We start from the raw sequence: 13,060 nt of genomic DNA, 5'->3' as shown, positions 1-13,060 counted from the left end.
TAAAAAACAGTTAAAAATTAAAATATTACTTTTAAGATTTTTTAAATATTATTTTTAAGATTTCATTTGAATACAATTTATTTTGTTTCTTTTAATCATGTTTAAAAATATTGAAAGCAAACAAAAAAAATTTATTAAGTGATACATTAAACAACAATAAACAAATTTAAAGTTTTATTATCTAATTTTAAAAAAATAAGCTATAACTTTTTATATATGCTTTTTTATAATTTTAAGATTAATTTGTTTTTTGAAACTATAAAGTTAAAATGCATATATTTATCTAAATATTTGAAAAAAGGGACAAGTAACTGATACTCTTTATAATTATAGTACATAATTTTAATTTCACTTTCTATTAATCGTATTATAAAAACATGGAAGACCATTAAATATTTATTCCAGTTTAATTTTATTACAGGTAAAAGTCAGATGAAATTTTAGTGTTTACTTATACAACACTATTTAATAAATAAAAATATTTTCACAGTAAAATTTATGAGCACTAAATGAAAAAACACAATTTTCCCCGGGTTTTTTCAAATAAAACCCAATTTTCCCCGGGTTTTTTCAATAAAACCCAGGCGGGTTGGGTTTTTTCAAAAATCCCCGGGTTTTTTCAAACCCTGATTTTAAAGCAGAATGCAGAATAGATAAATCAATCAATAGTGATTATAACCTTTACTATTAAAAATATTGTTCGAATTATTATTATCATGCAAGTAGCATTTAATAAAGTGCATAATTATTATGATTTTTAATAGCTTAGTTATTTTGAGTTGTTGATTAATTAAATTAGTTCCTTTTATTCTGACAGCAAAACTTATCCTAGGATTTCAAATTTCGAAAAAAAGGATAAAGCAGAGTGTTAAATCTTCATGGCCAATAATAAAGAGATTAAAAAAATATTCTCATTGGCATAGCATTTCAGGCTCTTTCTTTATCATCCTAATTATTGTATAAAATTTCATGTTTTCCCTAAGAAGTAGTTGTGGTATAACATTTTATTTATTACATTTCTTATAGGATACTGGTTTACTAGATAAGTGGAAGAGATCTATTCCACGAAGTGATCGAGAATTAACTTCCAAGGACTTTGTTTGTGCTTTACACTTCAAAACATGATATTGAAACTCATTATGAAGTGAAATTAGCCGATGGCTCAGTTCGTATTCATATTTAAATTATTTCATTTTCGTACTTTAATGTACCCTTTTTATTTATATATGCTTTTTCAATATATGCTTTTATTAATGTTTGAAATTTTTCATCAAGTTTTTCATAAAGTTTCATCATTATGCATAAATGTAATAATAATTAATTTTGTGTTGCATGTAATTTTAGCATCTGGCTGGAGCCTGGAAACTTTTTACAAAGATTTATATGTATTTTTTTTTATATTTATTATTCAATATATGCTTTTATTAATATTTGAAATTTTTCATCAAGATTTTATTTTGCATAAATTTAATAATAATTAATTTTGTGTTATGTAATTTAAGCATCTGGCTTGAGCCTGGAAACTTTTTACAGAAATTTATGCCTGCAGTTTTTTTTATTCAATATATGCTTTTATTAATATTTAAAATTTTTAATCAAGTTTTTATTTTGCATATATGTAATAACAATTAATTTTGTTTTGCATGTAATCTTATCATCTGGCTGTAGCCTGAAAACTTTTTACAGAAATTTATGCCTGGAGTTTTTTCTTTTCTTTCTCTTAAGAATTACTTTTATAATATTTTCTTTTCAATGGCTGGAGCCTGGAAACTTTTTACAAAGATTTATACGTACAGTGTTTTTTTTAATTCAATGTATGCTTTTAATTATATTTGCAATTTTTCATCAAGATTTTATTTTGCATAAATGTAATAACAATTAATTTTGTTTTGCATGTAATCTTAGCATCTGGCTGGAGCCTGGAAACTTTTTACAGAAATTTATACATACAGTTTTTTTTTAATTCAATGTATGTTTTTAATTATATTTGCAATTTTTCATCAAGATTTTATTTTGCATAAATGTAATAACAATTAATTTTGTTTTGCATGTAATCTTAGCATCTGGCTGGAGCCTGGAAACTTTTTACAGAAATTTATACATACAGTTTTTTTTTAATTCAATGTATGTTTTTAATTATATTTGCAATTTTTCATCAAGATTTTATTTTGCATAAATGTAATAACAATTAATTTTGTTTTGCATGCAATCTTAGTATCTGGCTGGAGCCTGAAAACTTTTTACAGAAATTTATACCTACAGTTTTATTTATTTTTTTCACGAATTACTTATATAATATTTTCTTTTTCAATGCATGCTTTTTAATGTTTGAATTTCTTCATCAAGATTTTATCATGCATAAATGTATTAATAATTAATTTTGTGTTTCATGTTATTTTAGCATCTGGCTGGAGTGTGGAAACTTTTAATGATATCTACACATACAGTTATTTTAATTTATATATTTATTTCTTTTTAAGAAAATTTATGATATTTTCTTTTTTGATGTATGCTTTTATTAATGTCTAGAACTTAACAATTTTTCGTCAGGATTTTTTTTATATATAAATGTATTAATAATTAATTTTATGTTGCATGTGATTTTTGCATCAAGCTGAAGCTGGAAAAGTTACAGGTTTACATGCAGTTTTGTTATTTATTTTTAAGTACCATTTTTGTTCTCAATGCATGCTTTTATTAATGTCTGGAACTAATATTATTAATTAGTATTGTTGTTATTTGCTATAATTTCTAGAGTGTGATGAGAATTACTTTCCTGTTTGATGTTTCACTTTGATATGTATTTAATAATATTTATAGTTTATTCTAAAATGAATTCTTTAGATATAATAAATTCCAATATTTCTTTAAAATATTTTTTTTTAATACTACTAGATTTTTTTAGTAATTTTGTCCCATATTTTATTATATTTTTACATACTATTTTTTTCATGTAAATTTAATCTTTTTTATTATTTATTTTTTAGTTTCTACTTAAAAATTATTTTTAAAATCTCAGTACGTTTAAGCTATATTTTCAGATTTTCAAATGTAAACTAAATGTTGAACTATATTAGGGTTTAAGTGAAATTGCAAAGATCCAATACAGTTCAAACGTTTGGTTAGATTACTTCTTGGCCAAATGGCGGACAGTGAAGCAAGAGTTATTGCCTAGTGTAATTGTGAATCCGAGCATACTATATTCTAGCCGAATGAGTTTTATGTGTAGAGTTCTTATTGAAAAGGTTGGTATAGAAGATTAGAAATTTTGATGCTTCCTGGTCTTAAATCTAGGTATGTATTCAATTATCATATAATATTTAATATAATTATTTAATTTTAGTTACTTTTTAGTAGAAAAATTATTTTATATCATTAATTTTTGATTTTTAACCCTGTATGCAGGGCCATGTAACCTTTTGGTATTATTCAAACTCATGTGATTAAGTCAATCAAATAGACAGAATTGAGTCAAATATTTATCATGTGCAATCTTTTCTGCTCTATTTCTGAGCTTATGTGTATTATTTTTACAATACTATTATTACTATTGTACATATTACATATTGTACAACAATATTACTATTGTAACAAAGTAAGTAATATTTTGTTGAAAGCTTAAATTTTCAATTTGCTTGTTTTTTTAAATATTTATTTAATAGGATGTTTGTCACTGTTAAGAAGGTCCAGGATAATACCAGCACTATTTAATAACATAATAACATAACATATGCGCTAACGTTTAAGTTTCAGTTCGTATTTCTAAAAGTTTCACTTCGGATTTTAACTTACCACATTTCCTCCCACCTTGAGTAGAATACCTGTAATTATACTCAACAAACTTCTAATTTTTAGACATAAAAATTTCTATATAAATGGAAGAAAAAACATCAATGATAAAAAAAATCATACAAAATATTTAACATAAACAATATTTAATAAATCATACAGTTTACAACATATTACGGTACAGTAGGTTTAACAATTCTTCCACTGCTACTTATTTTCAATGATTTTCCTTTTACATCAACATACTCATTTTCCAGTTCTAATCTAAACAGTCTTTGAACTGGTCTTAAAATTTCTGAATTTTCCGTCTTTACAAGGGCTACTCTTGTGTGGCCATCTCTGCCAGGAATTACCTTTAATATCTTAGCTAAATTCCAAAATGTCCGCTTATTAATATCTTCGACTAAAACTATTTCTCCGACTTTTAACGATTTATCCTTATAATCTCTTAATGATTGTTGACGTAATTGCCCTAAATATTCTGTCCTAAATCTAGCTCTAAGTAATTCTCTTATTTTTTGGAGATATTTAGCTTGTTTACTTAAATTTTTCTTATCTACCTGATCAATATCTACTACACCTGAGGAAGGTATCTCGTGCAAGAACATTTCGGGAGTTAATGGTGAAATATCGGCCACGTCTTCAGATACGTAAGTGAGGGGCCTCGTATTTATTATTCTTTCACAATCACAAAGGAGAGTGAGTAACTCCTCATAGTTGAGCGTAGCGCGTCCTAATATTTTACGTAAAATTTGTTTCACCATCTGGATTAAGCGCTCCCACCAACCCCCCCACCAACTTGCCGAAGGAGGATTGAACTTAAAACGTATTTTTTGTTCTGCAACCTTTGAGCTCAATTTATCCCAATCTATTAAACGAAGAGCTTTTTCTGCGCCGACGAAATTTGTTCCATTATCGGAATATATAACTGAGGGTCTGCCTCGTCGCGCAATAAATCGTCTTAAGGACTGAAAATATGCTTCCGTCGTCATAAGGGTTACTAATTCTAAGTGTACTGCACGATACACTGCACACGTATAAAGAACTATGTATGCTTTTCTTTTATCTTTAAGGTACAGTGGACCTGCTAGGTCAACTCCTATTATCTCAAATACTGCGGCATCATTTACTCGATCACTAGGTAAAATTCCTGGCATAACTTCACATCTTTTAACTTTAAATCTTTTACATTTCACACAATGCTTAATACAATTACGAATAGTCTTTCGACTTTTCAAAACCCAATATTTTTTTCTTAAGTGAGACATCAATAGAGAAATACCAGCATGTAAATAATCAACATGATAACTTAAAATTAACAATTTTACAACAGGATGATTATTTGGTAAAATAATAGGATGGATGAAATCTGATGTATCATCACGATAATCAAGGTTGGTTTTAGCTCTTATAACACCATTTTGGTCAACAAATGGTCTTAAATGCTTAAGTTTATTATCATTTACATCTTTAAAACCACCCTTTTGAATTAATAACATCAGAGAAATTTCAGCTTTACAGAGTTCATTTACACTTAAAACCTTAGACAAATTTTTATCTTTATGTTTACAGTTATAAAAGAATCTATATATCAAAATTTTCGTATATGATGAAAAATATTTACAATACCAGTATTGATCACTATCATCCGTATTTAAAGCAATTATTACCGTTTTACGTAGCTCTGAATTAACCAATTCTTCATTTGGGTTTTCATCCGATTTAGGCCAATTTTCTTCCTTATCGTAGAGCCAAATCGGTCCCTCCCACCAACGACGTTTGATTAACTGTTCAGCAGTGCAGCCACGTGATGTAAGATCGGCAGGGTTCGAGCTACCTGGCAAGTGGCGCCACATGGTGAGAGAAGTTTCTGAGCGAATTTCTTTAACGCGGTTATATACAAATAATCCCCAATTTAAATTACGCTTAATCCAACTCAGAGCTGTGGTCGAATCAGTCCAACAATAAATTTGAACTTCATGGAGAGCTAGATCTTTAAGTATGGATGACAGCGATCTAGCTCCTATGCATCAGGCTAATAGTTCCAGCCTAGGAATAGTAAGTGGCTTTAAAGGAGCTACTCTGCTTTTAGCATTGACCAAATGAATTTTAACAATATCATTAACAGCAATTCTTAAAAATATACAAAATCCGTAAGCCAATTTACTGGCGTCACAAAATAAGTGTAAGCTAAATACAACATTAGATGGTTCATATTCTAGCCATCTAGGAATCTTAATGTCCTCTAATAAATGTAACTGAGAGAGCCAGAGTTTAAATCTCTTTGCCAAATTATCTGGAATTTCATCATTCCAACTTAATTTTAAATTCCAAGTCTCTTGCAAAATTATCTTAGGTAACAACGTAACAGGAGCTGTATATCCAATAATATCAAATACCCTATGAGCCATTGCTAATACAAATCTTTTCGTAATTAATTGTTCAGAATAATCAACAGGTTCAATTTTACAAGATAACGTATCAATTTCCGTATTCCAATTGAGACCTAACACGGACACATCTTTCTTATCAGAATTATTTATCAAATCAGATGCATTGGTCTGCCAATCTCGTAAATTAAAAAGACCCTGTGTCATTATCGCTTGCGATTCCAAAATAAAATTTCGAGTTTCGGTTTCTGAACTTAAACTAGTCACACAATTATCAACGTAAAAGGAATTCTTGAGAATTTCAGCAGTATGACTTAAATGATCTGAAACTCTATTTAAATGATATCGTAACGTAAAGGCTAAACAAAAGGGTGAAGTAATTAAACCAAACACTAGTCTTTTGTGTTTATACTCCATCAATTTATCCGAATTGTTTTTATCATACCAAAAAAACCTTAAAAAATCGGTATCTTTCGGGCGAATAGATATCATACAAAAGGCTTTCTCAATATCTGAGGTCACACCGATTTTATTCTTACGAAATTTATTGCGAATCGATGGAATTATTTCGATTAAATTTGGTCCCGTGACCAAGCAATCATTTCATGATGGTTTACCAGAAATTCGAGCGCTAGCATTAAATACCGGTCTTATTTTAGTACTTGAATTTTCTTTAACCACTGGCCTATGAGGCAAAAAATGAACATTTTCCAATTTATTATCCGTCACTATTTCAATAATTCCCAGAGATAACCAATTTTCAAAGACCTCACAATAAGCATTAAAATTTCCTGAGTCCATTAATTTCTTTTTGGAATTTTTTGCATTCTTAAGTGCAATATTTTTATTACTGGTTGAAAGCGAACTATCCGTAATCCAAGGTAACGCGATTTCATATCTTCCCATAGAGTTGACTTTAATTGTCTCTTCAAAATGTTTAAGAGTTTCTTTTTCTAATTCGAATTTATTCTGACTCATCGTAGGATCGGAGATACCCAACAAATCAAGGCGCCATAAATCTGCGATTTCTCTTTCATTGATAAGTAGAGAAGAAATAAAAAGAGAAGCTTCATTCGTAGTTGTAGGCGTATTGCATAAATAACTGCCTAATAAGCAATTTCCGAGCTTCGTTTCTATACACAACAGGCCTGAACTTAAATTTATTATTTTTCCTGTCAGTATTTTACTCGCTATATCTGCTCCGATTAATAACTTTATTTCTTTCTCAACAGGGTATTTTTTCCGTTCTAAGTCACTTAAGCGAATATTCAAATTATTTAACTCTCTAATCCATGGCCCATATGGAATTTGTTTAATATCAGAACAAATCTTATTTTGACTTAACACTTGAAATTTATATTTACATTTATGATCAACGCTACTTAATTCTATACAATACACATTATGAATACTTTCTGAAGTTTCTATACCACTAAACAATGATTGTTTTAGCTTAACTTTACTTATTGGTTTTAAGTTCATATAATTAGCAACATCGTTACATAAATAACTACGATGTGAACCTTGGTCTACAATTGCTCTTATTAACGTATAATTCTTACCATTATATATTTTTACGACCAAAGTTTGGAGCAATACATCCGAGAGTTGTAATTGATTACTTAAGGTATTTGTTTTATTTTCGTGGTTTTCTTCCGTAGAAACATGTTCTACCTTATTATTTGGATTATCTGGACATAATATTTCAAAATGTCTATTATTACAAATTGAACATTGAACATGTTTCGACCTACACTTACTAGCTCTATGTCCTTTTCTTAAACAAACAAAACAAGCATTAGTTTTCTCAATTATATCTCTCTTATTTTCTAAAGACATAGAAGCTGTTTCTTTACAACTCTCTGATGCATGCGACTTATCACAAAAAATACATACATAATTATTTACTCTTATAGACTTATGTTCATTATTCTTAAATTTACTATTTGCAGTAAATAATTCATGCGATGTAGGAACTGAATACTTATTTTTATACTTATCAAAATTATTTCTCTTAGGCACGTATTTATCACATGAAAATTCTTTTGCCAGTTTTAGTTTTGATTCAGTTTCTACTTCAATTCTTAAGAAATCTATTATTAAGTATATTAAGTCTAAATCAGACTTACCCTTTTTTTCAAACTGATTTCTTTGTCGCTCGTACACTATTAATAAATCCGGTGGTATTGCTGATTCAACTAACGGATATAGAAAATCTGAATACTTATCTTGCGTAAGTCCAAGGACTTGTAGGGCTCGTAATTTTCCTTGTAGTTCATCGTATAGGACAGATAAGTCAGTTTTTGTTTTATCAGCAGTTACCAACTTCAGTAAGTCCTTGATATAAATCTGGATCAATACACTTTCGTTGCCAAACCTTTCTTTTAAATATTCCACGGCTTGTTTATAGTGTTCGGCTGTAAGCATGGGCGCCCATAGGGGAGGGCCGAAGGGGCCCAGGCCCCCCCCTCCTAGATCCCCAGATTTTCACTAGAGCCCAATCGAAATAGGACAAAATGAAATTTTGGCATTTCTGAAAAAAATGAACATAAAGCCTTTCGAATCAAAGTCCTTTTCAAGTCAACAAAATCCAAATTTTCTAAAGCAATTCAAGATCATGTTTGCTTTTGTTATCACTTGCTTGAAGGGCGCGCGGAGGGGTCGATCTCTCTCTTTTCTGCGGCATTGAATTACTGCAAATAGGCATCAAATGATACCGGTGATTAGAGCTGTCATTCATCCGGGCCTACTCAAGAAGAGCCCAGAGCCTACGGGGGATTCTTGGACATTGGGCAAGAACAGAAGTGCAAATTGTTGAGTCCCAGTGGCGTGCCAGCCGTGGGGGGGAGGGTCAATCGCCCTCTCTGAAATTTTAGTGAGGGGGCAAATAATATGTTTCGCCCCTCCTGAAATTTAAAAATTCGAGGAAAAAAAAATCAAGTAAAATTCCAATCAAAAAATAGTAAAAAAGTTAATTATTAGAAAAAAAAACAACATTTTAAATTGAACTTTGAAGCTATTTTCCTCTGAAATTAAAGTAATAGGTTATGATAAATATAAAGACAAAGATCTTTTTTTCAACTTAGAAGCTATTTTTCAAAAAGAAAACTTTATTTTCCTCTGATATTTAATAAAAGGGCGAATAATGCGTTTCGCCCCTTCTGAAATTTAGACATTCACAAATATGAAGTCAATTTAAATTAGTAAACTTAGAGGAAAAAAAGCCTTTTTTTCCCAACTAAATTGAGAGGGCGAGAGCTAAATTAATTTAATTTAATTGAGGGGGCGAATAATGCGCTTCGCCCCTTCTGAAATTTAGACATTCACAAAAATGAAGTCAAATTATACATTAGTAAACTTAGAGGGAAAACAAACCTTACTTTTTTTCAACTAAATTGAGGGGTCGAATTAATAAATTAATTTAATTTAATTGAGGGGCGAATGATGTGCTTCGCCCCTTCTGAAATTAGTCATTCGTGAAGATAAAGTTAGGTTGGTAGTTTTAGAAAAAAAAAAGGAACTTTTTTAAATTAAAACAAAACAAAACATTATTTTCTTCTGATATTTAATTGAGGGAGCGAATAGTGTGCTTAGCCCCTTTTGAAATATAGACATTAGTGACTATGAGGTCAAGTTAAAAAAAAAAAAAAAAAGGAACCATTTCTTTTTCTACTTTAAAATTATTTTCGAAATCAAAATTTTTCTTTTACTGAGACTTTAAGTTGAAGGGGCGAACAATGTGCCATTCGTGAAAATAAAGTTAAGTTAAATGGGTAATTTCAGAAAGAAAAACTTTTTTTCAACTTCAAAGTTGTTGTTTTTTTAAAAAAGAAAACACTATTTATTCTGAAATTTAATTGAGGGGGCGAATAGTGTGCTTAGCCCCTTATGAAATTTAGACATTCATGAGAATGAAGCCAAATTAAATTGGTAACTTTTTAAAAAGTCTTATTTTTTTCTACTGTGAAACTATTTTTAAAATATAAAATTTCATTTTCCTTTGAAATTTAATTGAAGGGCGGCGAATAATATGCTTCGCTCCTTCTGAAATTTAGCCATTCGTTAAAATAATGTCAAGTTAAATTGATAACTTTAGAAAGAAAGAAAAAACGTTCTTTCTACTTTTAAGTTATTTTCGAAATCAAAAACTTTATTTAATAGTGAATTTAAATTGAGAGGACGAATAATGTGCTTCGCCCTTTCTGAAATTTAGCAATTCGTGAAAATAAAGCTAAGTTAAATTGGTAATTTTAGAAAAAAGTACTATTTATTTCTACTTTAAAGCAATTTTCAAAATCACAAATTTTATTGAAGGGCGAATAACGTCTTTTGCCCCTTCGGAAATTTAGACATTCGTGAAAATAAAATTCAGTTTAATTGGTAATTTTAGAAAAAATAAGCTGTTTTTTTCTTAAGACAAAGACTTCTTTTTACATATGATAACTTTCTATATACGTAATTAAACGAGAAAAAAAAAATTTAAAAACAAAATACTTCTTAAAAACGCATTGCATATAAAATATATTAAATGTTTAGAAAACTGAAATAATTTCATTTCTTTTACCCTTCCCTGGAAAGAGTAATAAAATGCATCCTCCCACTGATAAAAATTGGTTTCAAAGAATCCCTTGACTTTCAAGAATTTCCTTTCCACCCACCTTGGCATATAATTCTGGTGGCCAAACCCCCCACAAAGACAGTTATTTGACTCCTCAAAAACAGCCACCTCATGTTATTCTATGGGAAAAAGTACTTTTGCTTCCTTAATTTTCATTTTTATGGCCCTTTGCTCCTTTGATCTCTTTTTAAAATGTCAGATATCCACAAAGCCATATCTTATTTGGATATCTCGTCATAAATTGTCTCAAACAAGCAATTATCTAGATTTTCTGAGAAAACAGATGTTTTAGGCTTTTAAGGGATCTAAACTGGGGAAGAATCTTCTTGACATTTTTCTCTGGTCATTCTGTGATGAGACTTTTAACGTTCTCTGTTGAATTTTCTTTTTTAGCTCATTTAATTACGTAATTTAAGCTATTGATTTTAAATTAAAGCATAATTTTTTTTATTTTGTTTAATTGTTTTAAATTATTTGGTTGATTTTTGTTGTTGTTTTTTTACATCAGTTTGATAAATTAGTTGCAACAGTTCTTTTTAACCTAAATCGTGTCATCCATCAATAATTCAAATTCTTAATGAAGCTTCTCGTTGAACAACAATAGAACGTATAATAAATTTCGAAAGAGGTAAGCAAATGTTTTCATTTCATAAAATTATTTAATGCTTTAATGATTATGTAATGTTAGAATTGTTTTATATAGTTGTTCGCATAGTAAATGTTTTTACTATGTTCGTATATCAAATTCATTTATATAGTGGATTAGGTCATGATTTTACTGTTTATTGTGTATGGATTTTGTTATCAATTTATGTTACCTATTATTCAAACGGGCTACCGAAGCGGGGGTGCCATCCCTTCCGCAGAGGATCAAAATTGTGATGGCATGTCTTCGGATCTGATCGGACGCTCGGACGGATCTGATCGGACGATCCCCATCTGATCGGACGCTGTAAGACCTAGAAAAATACCTTCCCACTATATTCTGAAAAATGCGCGAGCCGAAATAAATATGTAAATGAACAAACTAAATGAAACATTTTTTCTTTAGCACAAATCATGGAAGAAAAACATAGTTTTGTTGTTATATTAGCTGTTAGATAAAATAAAAACGCGACAATTTACGTATTTAAAAAGAATTTCAGCATTATCGTACATAGACTTACTTGATTTCTCTGTAGCTAAATTCTTAAATTCGCAGTATTTTATGTCTAGTTATGTGCTAGTGCGCCTCTCAGAATGTGCAAGGGGTTTGTCTACTGGATCATATGCAAAAGTTTAACGTTACGAAATCAAACGTTATTGCCTCAAATCCACTTACGTGAATAAACTCCTTATTGATGCTAATAAAATTTAATTATAATTGCAGGTTAGAGGAGTTTCCGTTTGTCTATATCAGCCTGTCTTAATGTTTGCTTCATATAATAATTTTGACAAATAATGTGAATCTTATTTGGATAATTTGAAGAAGCATACAATTGTGACCCTAACTATTAAATCTAAGGAGCAGGTGAACGATACGATGGGAATTAAAACCTCGTTCGTGCAAGGTTAAACTCATCACCTTTTGTTCTGGGTACGTTTAGTCATAAGTTCATCATGTCACCTGAGCTTTGGTTAGTTGAGGTTTCGGTTACTTTAACAAAACACATTATGCTTAATTTCATAGTTATCGAATAGACTTCGAAACGTATGTAGGTTGCCAGCTACATTTGTTGCATTATGCTTTTCTTCAATGTGTTCCATTTGTTCGAATGACAACAATAGTTTACAAATAGTCACGCTTCTATCGGTCTTTTAATTCTTCAGTTATGTTCGTTCTGTCTCATTCCAATGAGAAGTTAAAAACAAAAAGCAATACCTAAATATGGAGTGCACACTTTCGGCATCTTCCTCGCATCAATGCTTGGAGCTGAGAAATCGAACTCGGTTTTTGTCTTCGACTTCACGCATTCTCGGATTTGCCGGCGATGGTTAACTCATAGAGTTAAGAGTATAAGTAGAGATGGCATTTCCCACCCTCCTATGAGTAGAAACTGAAGTAACTGTCGGCCATCTTGGATTATGCAAAGCATTCATTGTAACCTATGGTTGCATGGCTAATAAATGAAAGTTTTTGAGTGTCAAACAGTTGCTTTTAGTTGCAAGAAAAAAAATCCTTTATTACAATTTAATATTTATATAAATAACATAACTAAAGATTAAATTTAATCATTTTTATGCCAAAAAATCTAATATTTTATGTACGTAGATTTATTTTTTT

At 29.7% G+C, this 13,060-nt stretch overlaps 1 protein-coding gene across 1 annotated transcript; it reads right to left on the bottom strand.

The window, feature by feature from the left end:
- Positions 1-3,962: 3,962 nt before the first annotated feature.
- LOC122273192 (uncharacterized) lies at positions 3,963-5,645 on the bottom strand. Its single transcript, XM_087149612.1, has 2 exons — positions 5,460-5,645; positions 3,963-5,330 (listed from the first exon to the last, which is right to left on the bottom strand). Exons 1-2 carry the CDS (start codon positions 5,643-5,645, stop codon positions 3,963-3,965), a joined length of 1,554 nt encoding a protein of 517 aa, XP_087005738.1.
- Positions 5,646-13,060: the final 7,415 nt, after the last annotated feature.

This window comes from Parasteatoda tepidariorum, chromosome 8, assembly GCF_982258835.1.
Source record: "Parasteatoda tepidariorum strain Cologne lab strain chromosome 8, Ptep-v5.0, whole genome shotgun sequence".
Taxonomy (NCBI): Eukaryota; Metazoa; Arthropoda; class Arachnida; order Araneae; family Theridiidae; genus Parasteatoda; species Parasteatoda tepidariorum.
This window is presented reverse-complemented; position numbering and strand designations above follow the sequence as displayed.